This window comes from Crinia signifera, chromosome 19 (assembly GCF_055691185.1).
Source record: "Crinia signifera chromosome 19, ASM5569118v1, whole genome shotgun sequence".
NCBI classification, from domain to species: domain Eukaryota; kingdom Metazoa; phylum Chordata; class Amphibia; order Anura; family Myobatrachidae; genus Crinia; species Crinia signifera.
Window position 1 is genome coordinate 28204105 of NC_139226.1, and position 20055 is coordinate 28224159.

The 20055-nt window shown below is 45.0% G+C and overlaps 1 protein-coding gene across 2 annotated transcripts; it reads left to right on the top strand.

Annotated features, from left to right (window-relative positions):
• Positions 1-5651: 5651 nt before the first annotated feature.
• On the top strand, positions 5652-18905 carry CD79A (CD79a molecule). 2 transcript variants are annotated; one of them, XM_083162233.1, is made up of 5 exons: positions 5652-5841; positions 8909-9232; positions 11995-12113; positions 16438-16500; positions 17341-18905. In XM_083162233.1, exons 1-5 carry the CDS (start codon positions 5787-5789, stop codon positions 17452-17454), a joined length of 675 nt encoding a protein of 224 aa, XP_083018359.1. In that variant the 5' UTR covers positions 5652-5786; the 3' UTR covers positions 17455-18905. The 2 variants fall into 2 exon arrangements, with proteins under 2 accessions (XP_083018359.1, XP_083018360.1); XM_083162234.1 differs by lacking the exons at positions 16438-16500; positions 17341-18905 and adding an exon at positions 13863-14192 and having other exon boundaries at positions 5654-5841.
• The last annotated feature ends 1150 nt before the right edge of the window (positions 18906-20055 follow it).

Consider the following 20055-nt stretch of genomic DNA (forward strand, 5'->3'; position numbering starts at 1 on the left):
GTGGAAGTGGGGGCAAATTTAAGGCCACGGCTTAGAAGAGAGATTTCTGGTTTGGTTAATGTTTTGTTAGACAGATTTATGATGTTAACTGTTTCTTTTTCATTTCGTTTAGTTATTGATTTCTTGAGTGCCAGTCTTCTTCCTCCTCTACATCCTCTATGCTGTACCTTCTTTTTTTGGGGGGGTCTGGTATTCTGTCCGGACGTGAGGTCCTCCTCTGGCTCAGCTCTAAAAAACCTAAAGGTTCACTTGATCTAACTGCTTCTGAGTACAGTCTTTCCTTCCTCTTCGGTCTTGCTCCAAGTCTATTTGGGGTTTCGGCTGTATATGATGTTTGTTCAGGTCTTTGTCTAGGTGGTGGTGTTGGGTAATTGGGTCTTGGTTGATAGGGTCTTGGTTGATAGTAGTTCTTTTTTATCGATTGTGAGTCAGGGTATACATTTTGTTGCGATCTGTCCCTGTAACGTATGGGATGTTCCTCTTCGTTTCTTCTTTTTTCATATGTGTTTCTATTATTATACTCTCTTGGGTTCTGGTAATTATTTCTTCTTTTAATCAAATTAGTTCTGTTTAGAAGTTTGTAAGTTCGCTCCTCTCCTCTTTTGTAGTCTTCTAGGTCTCTCTTGAACTTTGAGCATTTATTATTCAAGAGTTGCTGTTCAAAGTTCTCTACTTTCTCAATAACTACCTTGTCTCTCTCCTTAAATTCCTTATTGTTACTCAGTGGTTCCATTGAGATCTTGAGATCTTCGATCTCTTTTGCTATGGACTCTGCTCGTTCTTTCCTATATTTAATCACCACCTCCATCAGGGAAAAGGAACAACGGTCGAGAATGTTGTTCCATTCCTCCTGGTAGATGGTCTCCTCTTTTATATATTTATATATTTTCTTTAATATATTGTTTCACATTTTTTATAAACATTTTTTAGGCAAAACTGTACCTTCTGCTGCATAAACCAAATTATATGAAGACATTATATGTCCCCTATATAGGATGTATTTTCTCTGAATATGCGATTGATATTTGTTTGGAACTGCACTGTGAGTTCATGATAATTCCATCTACTAGAACTCTGCTTTAAATATTTCCGGACTTAGTACTGTTTATATCCCCCCGTCTGTTCAAATAACCATAGCAACCAGTAATCACAATGTAGATCACATGATTTCCCTTGTCCGATCATGTGACCAATAGACAATAATTATGGTCATCTAAGTAACACGTCTGCACACGAAGGTTACGTGACGCTGTGACGCACGCACACCATGTGATTAAACCCAGCCACTCACAGCCACATCGGAAATGCCGGATGTATTACGTCATCACGCATACACCCGGCTGTTCTGTAAACACTCTGCCTTGTAGTTAAGCTGTGGAACCAATATACCACCCTTGCTCCTACTAGACGCACAATAGATAGCTGCTGTGAAGGGAGCCGGCCGGAGGTACAACGTCACCGCGTACACGGCCGGCGCTGCCCTACCAGCTCCATGATACATAAATAAACGGACGGACATACTACTTCCGCCCTTACAAGTATTGCCCTTCTTCCTGTTTATATATGCCCAACCAATACGGGGACACATTGATTAACCAGGTATTTTAATATAACCAATAGGAAGATGGCTCTTTCCCAGAGCCACATGACTCAAGCGCACCCACAATTAATTCCCCCGTTTTTTATTTTATTTTATTTCATTATGTATTATATTGTGTTTCTTTCACAAAAAATGTTATTTTACAATTAATTTTATGCTCTTTCTGCCTCCTCCACATACCTTCATTAATTTTAATTATAGATTGGACTGATTATGTGTTTACTATGTACCATGTGACCAAATCTATTTCCTGTCAAGTCTGGTATAAAAAACCTTCAGCCACACCAGTATGTCACCTTTGATAAAGCCGTTGAGACGGCGAAACGCGTCAGGTGTACTGCAATTCCCCCCCTTTTTACTTTTGATTGGACTGTTCCAGACCAGCCGTGGACTCAATTTCGGGTTTTACCTAACCGTGGACACCAAACTACATCTTGAAAGACCCCGACATCATCTTTGGGAGTTCCACCCTGGGTGTCTCCCCTACTCTGGACGGTGACTCGGCCCACATTCCAACTCAGGGCCTTGAGTCCCAGGGAGAACTACATCACACCCCTACAACGTGTCTGCAGGTGGACGGTAACCCAATTTCGCTTATTGCATTTGCACTTTATGACTATATTTCCAGGCGTAATAGGAACGGACAGTCCCACACCACTTGTTCCCCCAGGACCTACCCCTTGTGTTTTACCAGTATATTTTGGTCTCACCATTTAATAAATTATTTCTTTTAAATTGTACAATCAGTCCAATCTGCACTGTTTTTATGGTATTTTAATTTTATTTACTCCAAACCAGCGCTGCTACACTCCCCCCTGTTTTTCTAGGTCATAGGTTGGTTTAGGCCTCCATGAGGCAGATGAGAATCTCATCTGAGGCTGAACAAGGGTGGCAGAGATAAGATCCTCACCTTGTATACTCAGCCTGCCTGCCTCCCCTGCTGCCATCCCTCTGCCAGTCACTGTCCTTCGGAATCATTGATCGCGCTGTGACACACGCACCAATTACCCCGCTTCCGTCTCTGCTCATTCTATTAGCGGCAGGTAAAGGATCCTTTCCGTTCTCAGTACTTCAGTCAATGCGCAGCTAATACAGTGACTGCAGGCGGGCCGGGTGACAGGCAGAAATGCTGGAAGACAGGATCTTGGGATCATGGCTTCCCAAGCAAAGCTTTTAGCTGCCTCACTTTCATCAAAGGCCCAGGCAACCCGAATAGTCACTCGTTGGGTCTAGTTTTTATGGGTGTGGATTGAAAGATAGACAATGTCTGTAGATTTGAGTCATTTTGTTTCTGTGCAGGGTCAATACTGTCTGCATTATTTTTACACTGCAATTTAGATTTCAGTTTCAACACACCTCACACAAATGTAACTCTCTCTGCACATGTTTCATCTGCCCCACCTGCATTGCACATGGTTTTGCCCATTTTTAGAACAATTTTGTACTGCGATCAGATCTGAATAAGGGCCATACTGTACAAACATTTAGTCCCATTTAAGAATAGGCATACCATTGGCAAGAACATTTTTCCCCTTTTCACCCTTAGGAGTGCAATTTAAAAAAAAAAATCACTGCTCAGTGGTTGTCTGCAAATAACTGTTTCCAGACCACCTGACAGGTCACACATTTTCCAGAGCACAATGGTGATGCATTGTGATTGTCTGGCAGACGTTTTGCCACATAATAACTCCAAAATGAAGCAACACATTACCACGCCAATACTTTTCTGCAAATCTATGGGCCAAGACCTTTAATTTGATAAAAGCTCAAACAACAGCATAAAACTCATCCTCCTTCTACTAACAGACAATAATAAGAAATGGAGAATAATAATCTGCAATATGCACAGGAAGCGCCGCTGTTTTGTGCAGCAATCCTTACGGAACTAATGTGTGTTTACATTGGGGAATGCTGCCACCTGCTGTCCTTATTAACAACTGCATATGTATGGATTTGCCGTATGGAAAAACTTTTATATTTTTAAAACTATTGTACATAATTGAAACAATATACATGATTCATTCCCCATTGCATGTATTTCCTAAAAATGCACCCATCATCATACATTTACAATATTTTTCTGCTTTGATCCACTGGTTGTATGAAGAATAATTAGCGGAACTTGTCTTCCACCTGGCCCAATCTCTACCTAGACTTGTGGATGTTTTTTTTTTATGCAGCCCTATGGTTAAGGTTAGGCCTTAGGTTGCGAAAGGAAAGGGTTAGGGCTAGACTGGGGGGATTAGGGTTAGTTCAGTTCAGTGCCCCTATCAGGATTTTTGGCAGTTGGAATGTCGGTATTTTAAACATCAGCATTCTGACTGCCAGTATCCCGTGCCCAACCTGTACACAAATTCAGTATGAGGAGCAGCCAGGGAGAGTAATCTAGAGACACAGCCCAACATTAATAACACGAGGCAGTTGCAGTTTCTCCATCTGACAAAAGCCTTCAGCACCACGTGGCAGGGGCACTGATTTATGTTTTTGCTGGTGGGTGCTCAAGTGAGCGTGTTCTTTAGAGAAGGGGTGTGGCCCTGCAATGGGCCCCCACAGACACACACCAGCCCCCCCCCCCAGTCCGGGACGGAGGCAAGCGGGGATCCGGACAGAGCCGCAGCGGGTCCCTGCAGCGCTGGGGAAGCAGCGGGATCCCAGCAGCAGATGGGCAGTCAGCGCCGGGGTCCCTGCGGCGGATAGGAACTGGTAGCGGTATTAATACTGCTACTGCTTACCATCTGCCACAGGAACCCCGCCACTGACTTCCCATACCGCTGCCGGGACCCCACCTCTGACTGCTTTCAGGCTCGGCTCAGTGGCACAGGTTGGCGGCGAGCGGCGGGCGAGCTTCGGCCCTGGCTTGTGGGTGATCATCCTTTTCCATGGGTGCTTGTGCCCCGGAGCACCCACGGTTTTGGCGCCTATGCACAGTGGGTTTCTGTCCTCGCTGAGATCACCTTAGGCCGCCTGCGTTATGGTTTAACAGGTGTAACGCCCCAGTCCTACTCCCCGCCTGCCGCTGTCCCCAAAGTGGGAGATTGTGGCTGTGCGTCTCGGAACACAATTGCTTGTATTGACACCCCCCCCCCCCAACACTCCCATAACACGTCCACTGAACAGACCATTTGTGTGCATACTATTACTAAGACCTCCAGTCTCCACCCAGGAACACCCCTCATTTTTCCTCCATGACATCTAATATCATTTATCACCCCCTGTAGAGCTAAGAAGAAGTTAGCCTGTTGGTATATATAGAATTAGCGCCTTGAGTCCTGCTGGAGAAAGTGCACTATATAAATTATACTTACTAGAATTAGATGGTCAAATTTTCTAACTTAGTAGAGATGTGTGCTAAGCAAATTTGCTAATCTATTTAGGGTAGGTGTTTTCCCTGTGTCCAGATCTCACAATGTGAGCACATACACATGCAGAGATTTGTGCTAAGAGATTTTGCTAACCAATTTTGCTTAGCCAAAAAAAGGCCGGGTAGTGGTTCAGAATGAGAGATTGCCATCAGTATCTCTCATTCTGTACACACAGAGAGATTTGCAGTCACTTGCTAGGCAAATTGACTAGATTTTGACTGCATGCACTGACTTAGTTAGCAAGAGATAATTAATCTCTTGGAGCATACACACGGAGAGATCTGTGCTTACTTTCTAAATAATTTAGTCAGATTGCATAGAAAATATCACAAAATCGCTCCGTGTGTATGCCCCTTAACAATTTCATGTTAATTTGGGTGACAACATCCTAATGTCTGCAGATGCAGATGTGAAGCAAGTAGAGTATGTTTGCTAACGCTTATTATATGTGATGATTAAAGAAACAGTTAAAATAAGCCCGATGCCGAAACACTTTAAGGAGCAGCATCACATGAGGATGTTACGTATATGTTGCGCTACTCATCGTCAACTCAAATAAAGCATTGGTTGTTTTATTGACTTGGTGTGCTTTGTCTTTGTGCTTGAATGTATGCTACCTATACCTGGCCCATCACAATGGGGAAGTGTGGCCTCCACAAAGCATAACACTTTCTTTGAGGCAGTAGAGCAGATCTCCTGCTCACATCCCCCTCCCTCAAACCAGTCACACAAACAGTCAGCCTCAGCCTGGCAGAGGTACCAAGGTCCAGACTTCAGTGACTTGTCCTGGGTGGGATCGCGGATCGAAAAAGCTGCAAATCAACATGCCACCCTTAATGTGGGCTGCACCTGCCATGATAGTCCTGATGGTCCTCCCAGGTGAGTCTACACATATATGATTGTGCATCATTTACTGTAGACAGTTTGGGGAGCAGGACTGTTGGGACCTAGACTTGCCTGAAGAACCCACTTATCGTCTATTGTCACATTTCATTGTCCCTCTGGCTTCTAGGTTTTGTTTAGTTTTTTGGGTTCTATCTAAAATGTGTCCATCTCTCTTCTCATCCATGGGAGGGACAGTAAGGAACCGGTTCCACCTAGCTGCTATTTGTAACACAGCTGACCTAGATGAAGGAAGCCTGTGGGATTGTAAGTTCCTGGCTACCCCTGTAATTGGAGTGGTAGAGACCGTACGATAGAGCCACTGCTATCAGCCTCTTGGTGCAGAAATAAGAGGAGGAAACACCTGCGATTAGTGTTTATGCATCTACAGTAAATCTCCGGGGAGACTAAATGTTGAGTAGGAAAATCACCGCGTGAACCTTGGAAACATGCAAGGTCGCCTGCCCGCGCCACGTACAAAATGGTAGATTTTTAAAATTCTCCAAATCTATTAACACATGTCATGCGGTTTTATTCATAGCTGTACAGCAGATTAGCTAATGTTCTTTAACCCTTTGAGTGCCACGTGAATTTGTCCAAATAGGTGTGAAAATTGCCAAGCAAACATTGTTATTCATCATAATGACCTGCAATGGTTGCCTTATATAGGAAATATAACCTTTTTTATTATTTGAATTTATATAACAAATGTGAGTGACGCCGGCACTCAAAGGGTTAAAAGAGGTGTCCCCTGGAATGTTTTATATTTACATCGGTATGTTTTTTTTATATTTTCCATACGGAGCCGTTATCTAGGCAGTACAATACTACTTAGGCACCTATTTATCAAGCACAAGAGCCCTTTAAATCATGAGGGAACTGTAGTTTCCTGGCAATTCCCCGGAGACTGATTTGCTGGTTAGAGAGCGGTAACGGCCTGAGGGATCCGGCATTAGAGCGGAGGGTTAGACAGGTTTATGAAGCAGGTGGCAGTGCTGCTGGGTTCAGGGGCAAACGCAGGGGGTTTCCAGAGGGGCGGAGCAAAGCAAGGAGATGGACACTTAGGTGACCTAGTATATGCCGGGTCAGTTAAAGTATTATAGATATACAGTACCAAATGTATATTAATAAAAATAATAATAATAAAATATATATATATATATATATATATATATATATATATATATAAACAGCAGTGTAGACCCCTGGGCATAGCAAAGTATTAGGGCCCCTACCGATCCTCCAGCGGTAGGGGAAACTTTGATGTCCCGCGGGTGGTAGGGGGTATTATATCAACCGCTCAGCATGTAGGGCCTGGATCAGTAATTTCCACTAATTACCCCTTTACTGCACAGATGGTGGGAGATGGGGTGGGAGAAGGGGGCATTGGGCTGAATAAAGGGGTCCTGATACATAACTTCCAGGGTGGTAGAGGATGTTTAATATGCAGAGGAGGGGTGTATAGTGGAGTTTCTGGTGGGAGGACAGCTTGCTTGACTGCAGATATCTCCATTTTCCGGAAATTGATTTCTTAGATTTTAATGGAATTAAAAACTAGAGAATCCCACCTACCAAATGGTATTAGGGACTAGGTGATCAGAGTTCAGGAGGCAGAGCAATCTGCCAACGAGAATATAAAACTACATACCAGGTGTGTGGAGCTGGAGCAGTAACCAGCTGCTGGAAGGCTGATATCTCTGGTTCTGAGCAGAGTAGAGACAAGCTACTATGGTCCATCAAAGGGGGAGAGTCCCAGCTTTTAGAATATACCCTCAGAAAGAAGTCAGACAGAACCTGAAATATCTGACTGGGACAAGCAATTAACAGGCTTGGATGGGGACCACTGCTTTGAAGTCTGATATCTCCGGTTCCCAAGGGCCGATTTTTTTAATTCTTGTACCCATGGAAAGAGGGGACCCTCAGCTTTCATCCTTTCAGCTGGCATCCTTAGACTCCTGGGGGGGTTTCTGCGTGCGCTACTGTGGGTTATATATTACAGAACCCTTGTGGACTTACATTAGAACGGAGCAAGCTATGATGTATATGCAGCAAACCTTGTGGTTCAGGAATAATGCACTAAATACCAAATATGTATTTATGTATCCAGCATTCACCTAGGCCCAAATTTATTCTCCCACTTTGTAGATGTCATGCTTACAGTATTAAGCTTGAGTGGCGAGGGTCTGACCCCTTATTACAGGACAATTGTTCCTTTATTTAATGTATACTGGACCTTATAGTAATACGTGGTCCACAAGAGTAACCAGACAATGATCTCTACTGCACTGTCCTGTGTAATGGTTAGGTGTGTGGGGCAGTGATTTCTTTGGACAGACAAGTTGGACAGTGGAATGGTTGGGGAAAGTTGGTCTAATGCAGTGGTTCATATTTTACAGGTCACCTGGCAGGTGCACTGTGTATCAATAACTGTCACATTTTAAAAAATCCAGGTGATCTGGAAAACTTAACCTGTGTAGGTCCTAAAGGTGCCCACAGACGCTACAATTGTACTGTGCTATGCGTTTTTGACTGTACAATGGTTCTATACAATTTTTCTTCCAGCTTGCTATGAGATGTGCACTTGGATGCATGTGATGAACCCATGTTTGTAATGTTAAATTTCAGATGTAGTCTAAAAAGTACGTGCAGCACGTACTTTTTTAGACATACAATATCGGGCTCCCGGGAACATAAACACCATCCAATTATTGTACATAAGATGCAATTTGTGCTTAAAAAGTACAAAACGCATTCGATAATTGATGCGTCTGTGGGCACCTTCAGGATCGAGTTTGAGAATCTGTGGTCTATTGTATGGGCAGCATAACAACTCACCCTTGATAAATGCAGTTTTTAGCATTTCCACAGCGGTCGCTTCCCCTGCACCCCCCACCCCCGGCTGCACCACTGCCTCCACTCTGTCTCACCTGGTGAACCCTGTATGTACGTATTATTTGTGTGCTATTTTATATGAATTGCCATTCTGACTGACCGATGTTGAGCAGTTTTCTGTGATGTATAGGAGCACAATATCACACATCTGATTGCTACATTTTCCCCTCAGTGACTGCACATCTTGATGTGGAAATGCTGTGGGTACCCACCTCTATATCCACATTCATTGGGAATGACGCCTCTATTCCATGCAACTTCACGAACGTGTCTGGTGAACCGGTGACTATTGAATGGGTCCGGATCAAGAGGGTGCGGAACAACAACAATAACACAATATGCTTGCACACAGTAAAGGAAGATTTACCTGACAACGCACAAATGAAAGTGCTGAAACTCCGCAATATACAGGAAAGTGACAAAGGGCTGTATATATGCAAAGTGACAGCAAAAAACAAAACCTATGAGTCCTGTGGAACCTACCTGAGAGTGAAAGGTGATTATATATGTGTGTGTGTGTGTGTGTGTAGATTTTAAATCTAGAACTGCGAAGAATTAATTTTCCTTGCATTCCTGACTTCCTGTTGTGAAATAAACCAAACAGATACAGTATTAACATTTTATCATTGCTTTACAAAGTCAAGGCAAAGAATGGGTAAAAAGCACTGTATTATTAAAAACAGTGTTTACGACTTTTAAAAGCTCCTCTCTGGGAGAAGCCCGGAGAGGAGACTTTCAGCAGGAGCTCGGGGGCGGGGCTTAAGCATGACGTCATTAAGTCCCGTCCCCATGAAGGAAAATGGTCCAATTTGGTGATCTCCGCTGAAGGGGCAAGGCTAAATTACATTATTATGACACTTTAGCCCCGCCCCCTCTCAGGAGATCGACAGATAAGGTTATTTAAACGCTGCGGTCAGGGGGGAGAAAGACGCAATCAGGGGAGGAGCGGGGGTCCCCGGTGTCCCCCAGAATACGTGATACCCCGGTGTCCCCCAGAATACGTGAGGATTGCCCACCTTTCCGGGGGGCCGGGAGGGTGACCCGATTTTCGGGACCCTCCCTGCCATACCGGGAGGGTAGGCAACCCTGATTAAAAATGTACACATAGGGGCCGATTTATCAATGTGTGATTGACCAATGAGATCATGACTGTCATATTTCAAAGACATGACAGCTATGAGCAGATTGGATCATTCATATCTCCTGCAACATGTTCTGTCGGCTGGCTGATTGACAGGAAGTGGGCGTGTGGAGTAGGAACAGACTATGTTTTTGGGAGTGCCAAGAAAAACTCAGGGTGTGCTGCAAGAAACGCTGGTAGTGTTCGGGAAAATGCAGGCATGATATGTAGCCTGTAAGGGGAGGGTGTGTTATGTCAGTAGCAGTCTGTGCCTGTTTTCATAGCAAGTAATTCCTGGGCTACATGGTGTTACCGTGGTGACCAGTGTAAAAATCATTTGATAATGAGCCTGTTACGACAGGATTTGGAGATATTCGCTTGGGTGCGAACGGGTGTGCAGCCGTATTCATCCATTCGCATACAGGGCCGGCGCCACCACTAGGCAGCTCTAGGCATTTGCCTAGGGCGCCAGCCTCTGGAGGGCGGCACTTTGTAGTGCCGTATGGAAGCGGCGGCCCCTGCACCTCCGTGGAGCCAGGTGAGCGTTCCCCTGTGTCTCTCTCCAACCTTCCCCCCCCCCCCCACCCTGGGTCAGAGGCACCCGGGTCAGAGGCGCGAGAAGCTGCCCAGTGCTTCCACTGCCACGCTGCGGGGAGGAGGGTGGGAGAAGCTGGCCAGTGCCATGGAGCAGATAGGCGGGACCCCCCGCCGTGCCATGGAGCAGGTGAGCGTTCCCCTGTATCTCTCTCCAAACCGGGTCAGAGGCGCGAGAAGCTGCAGAGTGCTTCCACTGCCATCCTGCGGGGAGAAGATGGTGTAAGGAGAAGCTGGCCAGTGCCGCACCCGCCCGCACCGCCGTGGAGCAGGTAAACGGCCGAACCGGGTCAGGGCGGGGGCCAGGGGGTGTCGCCTGGGGTGCTGAAACAGCTTACACCGGCCCTGGGCACATACATTTGCAAGGTGAGATTTCACTGGAGCAGGGCGGAGTCTAAACTGAGCGCTGGTTGTGCGTATATGCGGCCGTGCGCTCAGGCTGTTAGCCAAGCTGCAATTTTTGCAGATGGACAAAACCCTGCTGCACTGCAGGTGGGGCAGATGTAACAGAGAATTAGATTTGGGGGAGTTATTTTGTTTCTGTGCAGGGTAAATTCTGTCTGCTTTATTTTTTACACAGCAATTTAGATTTCAGTTTGAACAAACCCCACCCAAATCTAAAGGTGCCCATACACTGAGGTGATTTGGTCCGATTGCGACCAATCGGCCCGTTAAATCGGACCAAATCGTCTCTCCCTGACATGCAGTTGGGTCCGATGAGTGGTCCAGTGCGCATCGGACCCGACCAGGTGGTCGGACTGTCTGGCCGTCCGACCACCCGTTCTGGGACCTCCCTCCAGGCGGCGAGGCGGGCGGGAAGCAGGGAGGCATCCATCAAAACAGATTGCATGCATCCCTGCCACCGGGAGGGTCCCGGTGGCTTGCAGGGTGTCCGAACACTGCTGCGAGACGTCGCAGCAGTGTATGGGCACCTTTACTCTCTCTGCACATATTACATCTGCCCCATCTGCAGTGCAGCATGATTTTGCCCATTCTGAGAACAAATTTGCCCTGCGATCATGAACGAATTAGGAACATAGTTTTAACTTAATTTGGTTAGTGTCATATTATTGACTGAATTAAATTGTTAGCTAGACGACGGTAAACACTACATGATTATAGATTCATATATTTGCGCAAATGTAAGATTAAGCCCCCAAGCCATCATCAAGACTTCTCTGTATAATGGAGTGCTATATCTAGGTGCAGGGTGGGGCACCCAAATGATAGATGGCGCTCCAACCAATCAGCTTCTGTCATTTTTTTCAACACATGAAAGTTAGGAGCTGATTGGCTGGAGCACCATTTATATAATGATTGATATCTCTCATTGTTAAATCTGCCCCTTCGTATGATGTCTTTATGTTGTCCAATGATGCATGTAACACAATCTAAATGAGGTAATAAACGTCCCAAGTGTTTTAGTTATGTTTAATCAAAACAACTTCACTGGCTATTAAAACATTTGCTAGAACTTAATGCACAAATGGACCTATGATGGAACTGGATCCATGTAGCATGAACCATTGTCGTCTACATTTCAGTACCGCCTTCTTTCCTCTTCTTTAATATTGCGGAGGCGACAAAGAACAGAGTAATCACGGCTGAGGGCGTCATACTGCTACTCTGCGCCATCCTACCCGGAACGTTCCTACTGTACAGGGTATGTAAATGTTTATTACAACCAGGGGTAAAAGTGTGTGTGTGTGTGGGGGGGGGGGGGGGGCAGGGTGGAACTGAGTTCCACCACCTTCCATGGTTTATAGCCGATGTCAAATACTTTTACCATTGATGGTGGAGAACCAGATGGTTTTCCTCCATCACTGGCACAGCAAAACTATGTTTTGCTTTTTTCTTCTTCAAAGTGTCGGGGCACAGAACATAGCTCCGCCCCCAGACATGCACGAAGCCCCGCCCCCATGTTTTGATTGGCCCACAGGCCAATCAGTCAAACACAATGGATGACCATCGATAGGTAAAAATATTAATGGTCATCCATTGCATAGTTTAGCACTATCGATGGCCAGTTGCACTATTGCCATCGATGGCAATGGCAATGTTGGCCACCCCTAGTTTAAACACATCATTTTGCTTCCACTTTGTGTTAAGGAGTAATTTGGTCCATCACTGGGGCCTCTAGTGGTCATTGGGGGTACTTCATGTACCTATGTCCTCCTGTAAATGACTTGATGTTGTACATGACCTCTTAGTCTCTGATTCCCCACACCCATAAGCTGGCCAGGGTAGAGCAATGCACAAGCGAGGAGGTACACTACTACCAACTACACAGGGGATCACATGGAAAATAAAGCAAACTGCTCCAATCAAAGTTAAGATGGGCGCATCATCAAAAACTGTCTGGGCGGTATTCAATGAGGCTGATTCGCCAGGTTTTTTTGGCGATTTTGTGCTGTAAGGCGAATTTTTTACTAAAACGGTAAATCACCCTATTCATGACCAGATGGCGAATACATTTCCAGGTTTTTTTTCGCCATGATTCACCGAGTAGCAATCGATTTCTTTTTATGGTGAAGTGGAATGTGAACTTTTAAAATAAAGTGTTTTGTTTTTTACATTTGGTGTAAAAAAATCAGGAATTTTATTCTGAGGAGGGGCATGCTATTTTTATTCATGTGCTGTAAGCACATGAATATATATTTAATTTAAAAAAATATATATATTTTTTTTACACAGCAGCCAGCAGGGGGCGCCGGAGCCGAGCCACTCATTAGATATTCATATATTCACTGCACCCGATCGTTACATATGCATGATCGGGTGTAGTGAATATACCTGGTCCCCTGCTGGTTCCCCCGGGGGGCAGCCTGTGCTGCCTGGCACCCGGGGAGCCCACCTCCCCCCCACATACGCTCTGGGGCAGGCAGAGAGACTTCCATCTCCCTGCCTGCCACCGTCCTCAGGCTCCCTGCGGCGTTCGCCGCAGGAGCTCATATTCGCCGGTCAGGGGCAGCGAGCCCCTGACTCGTTGAATACCGGAGCCGGCGAGGCTCCAGAACGTGGCGAATGTGCAGCGAATCCTAAACAGGATTCGCTGCACCTCGCCGGTATTCACATTGAATACTGCCCTCTGTGTCACAGAACACACGTTTATCAAAAGTTCATAGATCTAACTTGCTCCCAACACTAACAGCGGCATAATCAGCTCTGATACGCTGCTAAATCTCATTCATACCTACTGCACGCTGCCGGGATGCCTGACGTATTGTCCTAGAATAAAAGTTGTGACTTCTGTCGCGCATATATAATCTACGGTCATCGCATTAATTACATTATAAGCATTTTTTTTTATGATAAGATAAAAAGGTGTACTTGACCTGTCCAGTATTTTTGTGACCTGTCCAGTATTTTTGTGAGGATAAGAAAGCCAATCAAACTGTTTCCTGTGTTATAGCGGCATCAACACTCTCAAGGGCGCTGGCATGTTTGGAAATCTAATTTTTCATCAGGCAGAGCCAGGAACAACGATTACACCTCCTTGACCGCTGTGGAGCTGTTGGCAGTCCAACTGGCACATGCAGAAATCTAGAAACAGCTCAAGAAACTTTTAGCAGCAATGACGCTTTTCCCAGCATGCCTTTCTCCCAAGTCCTGTGCGCTGGTCCAATTAATTCAAGCTATTTCCGTATCTATCCGCAGCCTGTCTTTGTTTCTGCATGAGTGACCTATCCTTGTAACAACTACTGAAATAAAGACTGTGTGACATACCACAAAGAGTATGACTACATTTGTTTAAGTTAGACATTAAAAGTAAAATACTATGTGATTTATAGAAAAGATTTGTAACTAAAAAGGATTCAGGGACTGATTAGCACCATCTGACACAATACAGCACATTTATGAAAATCAAAGGACAATGGATAAATCAAAGGACAATGTTTATGGTGCCATAGTAGATTGAGATTTGGAGCCGTAAACTTAATTACTAAACTCAGTTTTTGCTTTCAATTTAAACCCAATGGGCATCAATTTTGAATTTTAACTATAAAATAACACCGTTAATAGCCATCGGTTTTTAAGTTATTATGGTGCCACAAACCCCCTGGAATGAATGAGCTCTGATTTGCAAGCGCTGCATAGATTCCTAGGCTGTATATATATATATAAGGATGATATATATCTTAAAAATGGGACTAAATGCACAATAAAAATAAATGATGAAGGCTTCCCATTAATTGTTAACCAACCCAAGACTGGTAGTGAACAAAATTGAGTAATGAGCAGCACAAGGATTAACTATCAAGTATTATACCCCTTTCACATCGCACTTTTAAAATGGTATATTGCCGTTTTTTTTTTCATTTTAAAACGTTTAAGGCTGCAGTGTGAAAGTGCCAGAGTTGATTTACCGGTTAAAGTTAACCGGTATTTCAACACGGTTAAAAAGCAGAGTCCTAAACGTTTTAAAGCCGTTTTTTTGGCAGTTTGAACAGCTCTATTTCAATGGCTTGAAACGTGTCCCTTGGGGGTTAAACGGGTTGAATGTTTGAATGGTATTAAATGATTTTTAAAACAGTTTTCACCTGCAATGTGAAAGGTCTCAAGGCTCAGACCCGTTTTAAAGTCCCATTTAAGAATACCGTGTCATTACCAATTTCTGCAATGTGAAAGCAGTATAAGTGAACTAGTAGGGAGACCGATAGTATTGGGGTCCCCACACCATATGATCAGTAACCCTATGCCAGCTACTGCAAGTAATAGTTTCCCAGATGAAGTGGGGCCCACACATTTTTTTGCTCCCCCCCATCCTGAGTACAACCAACCCTAGTGCTAGTAATGCTAGGATTCTTCTCTATACCCCAGAACTGTAGGTATGATGATAATAAAGAAAAGTGAATAGAATTATTAATATTGTCCTTTCGTGGGGAACTACAGGTCCCAAAAAAGCCCTGTCATGCTCAATTTAGGATTCTCATGCCAACACGTGTAGAACTGTAACTGCCAGCATGCCCTGTCAGATGGGGTCCATAACTGGTGCAAGCGATCTACAGAAATTAGAGGGATGTTTGCGTACACATTGCATAGCCTAGAATTTTGCCTACACATCTATGACTCGTCCTCACTCAGCTTATGTTTGAACCCCATGTTATGCCCTTATGCTGACCGAGTTGTGTGAAAGTGTGATTCATCTGCAGGCGCTCATAGCTGCAAATGCAGATTATGTGCAGTGATAAATACAGCAAGATCCATCTACCTCCAAACATACCTATGTACAACGCTGCACCAGCCCCTCTACAATTCACTAAGGTTGCCGCTTTGTGTCATTCTGGCATCTAGGAGCCTGATTCAGGGCTGTAGGTAAAGCAAAAAAAAGCAAGAAACTGGTAAAAACCATGTTGCACCGCAGGTGGGGCAGATAAAACACATGCAGTAAGATTTTTAGATTTTGGTGGGTTATATTTTTTCTGCGCTGGGTAAGTACTGACTGCTTTTGCATGTAGCCCAGAAACACTTGAGCTTTATTTTTACACTGCGATTTAGATTTAATTTGAGATTCCCCACCAAATGTGACTCTCCATGCACATGTTACATCTGCCACACCTGCAGTGCAGCATAGTTTTACTCAGTTCCTTGCTGTTTTGCTCCTTAATTATGCACCTGCCTAGGCTGGTATGATTAGAGGTGAACAATATACCATACTTTAAAATTGTCTCCTCTCTGGGAGAAGCCCGGAGAGGACACTCTGTGCAGCTTTTCCTAGGGCCGGGCTTGTCATAATTAAGCCCCACCTCCATTACAGTAAATGCCGCGAATGCCGGAATTTGACTGGCAGAGGGAAGGGGTGCGGGGGCTGATGTGTGGGGGAGGGGAGCTCGCTAAATGCAGGAGTCTTGATCACCCTTCTAGGGGGCTGGGAGGGGGACCTGATTTTCAGGACTCTCCCGGCCATTCCGGGAGGGTAGGTAAGTATGCAATATACCAGTGTATGTTGCATTGTTCACTTATTATCTTGCATATTTCATCCTCAGAAACGATTGGAAAATATCAATTCACTGTCACTGAAGGAGACAGAAGGGGAGAATATTTATGAGGTAAGTACTTGCTAGGAAGGCAGATCTGGAACGTGACAAATTATGGTTTTGCTGTCCATGAGAGGTGTCACTAAAAAAAGCTTAGGATGACACCTGCAGGCTGGGAGGAGGTACTGCACTCGCTCATGTCAGTTAAGACCTACAGATTTGATTGCAAGGGGTAAATTTAGGAAGGGAAGAGTTTTTAGAAGTGTGAGATGTTGCAAATATTTCTACTTCATAATCCACTCACTGCAGAAAAGTCACTTTTCAGCCTGATGACACGTTTGGGTCAAGTGGGGGAGAAGGATTTGCTATCACTAAAGAGGGCATAAAGAAGATAGGGGCACAGAGAGGGGTGAAGCAGGTACGGATTACCATGGCATGGATTTCTGTAGGGGCCTCTGATTAAAAGGGAGGAGTAACTGTGCTTTGAGCCAGTGGATATGTTGAATACATGGACGTGAAGGTTTTGCTGGGACCCTACTCTGACTGTTAGGACGCTGCAATCACCCTATTTTGTTTCATCTTTTCTGGGATAGATTATTCCACCCTGGGTTATTCCATGAAGCAAGCCCAAGATGGCTGCCTCACCGGGTACCTTGTGAAGGTGGAATACACAACCTGTGGAACCTGCTACCCAAAATACCTGCACCAATCCTGCATTCCTTACTCTGTGCTCTCTAGGTTTTCTGATATCTGTAAAGCATATTGAGTTGTGTTGGAGAAAGAGCGATTTATAAATAACATTATTATTGTTAATAATAAATCTCAGCAGCCCTGAACTGGGCATAACAGGCCTTATCTTGGAGAATGGATCCCTGCAGCAATGTGTGATGTGTTCTTATATCTGTCTCACAGGGTCTGAACCTGGAGGACTGTTCATTGTATGAGGACATTTCTCGCGGCCTGCAAGCCACCTACGAGGATGTAGGCACCATGAGGGCACTTGCCGCCGAGTTGGAAAAGCCGTGAGCGCTATTCATGCCAGAGTTGGGAGAATTTGTGGCACGTGGGAGAACATGCATCAGAAATGGGCATTGCAGATGTATTATACCTGTGGTTTCTGTGTATATCGGCCTATCAGCCAGCTTGCCTCCTTTATGACCCAATAGACTAATTCCCTGCCTTGTTTTGCATGTACATAGATCACACAACCCTGTCCTGTACACTGCAGTCTCTCATTTGCAGAACTTGCAACTTGCATTCCATTCATGTAAATTTAGCACAATAGGTGGCTGTATTCATGTTCGGGCAGAGTAGCGCTCCCATCTTCATGTTTGTGGAGTCACCGTCACCCATACCGGCCTAGGTACCCCATTATCACCCAGCTATGCCCATTCCTCCACAGGATGCAGCCATTTGGTTGACAGTAAAAAAGTCGACCACTATTGGTTGACAGTCAAAAAGCCGACACACAAAAAAGGTTGACATGAATTAGGTCGACACAAAGCAAAAGGTTGGCATGAAAAAAGGTCAACATTAGTTTCTGATTTTTTTTTTAAACCATGTTTCTACTTTACCATCCCAGTGGGCATAGAGGGGGAATAGTGTGCTGAGTGCAGCGAGGCACCGTGCCTGAAGCATGGCGAGTGCAGTGAGCCATGCGAGGGGACGCGGTACACTTATACAGTGTCCATGTCGACATAGACACCAAAAAAGGTGAAAAACTCATTGACCATTTTTTGTGTGAACCTTTTGACCATGTCGACCTTTTTGATGTGTCGATCTTTTGACTGTCGACCTAACAACTTGTACCCTTCACCAATAATTGTGCATGCTTGGCTACAGATCCTGCACCCATCGCACCAACACAAACAAGGTCCTTCCCGGGGAGCAGACTTATTCCCCTTTCAGACATGCGACCTGGCAATTACCCGGCATTTTGGGTGCAGGGTAATTTTACCGGGTGCAGTCTGACCCTTTTTCACACTGAGCAGCAAATTGCTGGGTTAAAAATGTCAACCCGGTAATTTGCTGAATGTGAAAGGATCTTAAAACTCAGGTCGCCAACGCTGGTAAAGAGCAGAGTCGGTGATCCGGGTTTTAAGACCTGGGTTACCCTTTCACAATGGACAAATTACCAGGTAGAACTGCTTCACCCAGTAATTTGGAGTTCATGGTGAAAAGGGCAATAAGGTCCAACTGTGATTCAGCTCCACGTTGTGTAATTGCCCATTTTTTATTTTCATATTAATAATGCAACATTTAAGACAGGATCAAAGTATGTAGCTCTACTTATAAGTATTTCAGTGAATAAATATCAGTCGCACCGTTATGTAATATATTCCTCATCTATATATTTTCTACAATGTATATTTAATGCTAGATTGGCCTATAGGAAGGGTATTTATGGTGCTGTGTCTCTAAGCTAAGCTTCTATAGCAGGGCTGGGCAAAACCGGCCCTCCAGATGTTGATGAACTACTGTACACATCCCAGCATGCCTTGCATCAGTTTCAGCATGGCAACATAGCAAAACTAATGCAAAGCATCCTGGGATGTGTAGTTCATTAACATCTGGAGGGCCGGTGTTGCCCAGCCCTGTTCTATAGCATAGTGTATATAATGCCTGTTGCTGTATGCTATATACACAGGTGCTGATCATTGTCGCTTCTTATACAGGGACAGCAGTGTGACATGTTATACCTACAATAAACCTCCATACAGTCTGGTATCAATGTACTGTGTTACTGCACAAAACATACAGGATAAATCCAGGTCTCACATGAATGCCGTAATAAAACATTAATATACTATGGTTCGCAGGAAGCGGGGAACATGGGAATAGATACACATAAAGGGCCTAATTCGGCACGGGTCGCTAATTATAGAATTTACAAATAGAGCAATTAGGCCACAAAAAACATAGGTGTGCCCAGGTATTTTCAGGGTGAATAAGTGATGACTTCGTTTAGTTAGTATCTGGGGGTTATTCTGGTTGTTTCGGTTCTCCGCACACACGACCAATGTTTTGGTTGTGCTCATGTGCATGAGCCAGGTGTGTGCGGCCACAGCAAACAGAGTGTTTGCCGGGTGCATGCACCCAAGACTACAGATGGGGGGATTCGCCCATGGGCGTTCCCATGGAAATCACCCTGTGACGCAGGTGCTGGGGGCAGGCAGCTGACATACACACATATATAATACCACATCTGTACGAGCCCTGACAGGCTCAGCGCTGCCTCTGATTAAAACCCCTCCCATGACAAGGCAGCTGCTGCTTCTATCCTTCATGGGCATGAGAAGCATATGATGAGCTCCACCAAGCAGAGCTCAGCACAAGCCTCTCAGCCTCTGACCTCTTGTGCAAAGTCTTATGGGACTTAGTCAACTCCCAGTAATGCACTGCACACTTGTGCAGTCAGTGTGCCTTGGGTCCTGATGCTCAGCACCATTAATCATTGTCACCTTGGCAGATAGGCGAAGCTGCAGCACTACCCCACTCCCATACACAAAACGTTTAGCAAAAAAAAAAAAAATACATGCCAACCACAGGGGCCCATATAGGGGGGGGGGGGCCAGGGGTACTGGCCCCCTGTGCCCCCATTATAATCCGGCCCTGGGGCCAATGTGA

Bases quoted from the DNA above. Each gene is read 5' to 3' on its own strand.
- CD79A (XM_083162233.1), top strand. From the start codon at position 5,787: ATGCCACCCTTAATGTGGGCTGCACCTGCCATGATAGTCCTGATGGTC. The intron at 5,842-8,908 runs GTGAGTCTACAC...TTTTCCCCTCAG, and splicing joins AGTCCTGATGGTCCTCCCAG to TGACTGCACATCTTGATGTG. The intron at 16,501-17,340 runs GTAAGTACTTGC...TCTGTCTCACAG, and splicing joins AAGGGGAGAATATTTATGAG to GGTCTGAACCTGGAGGACTG.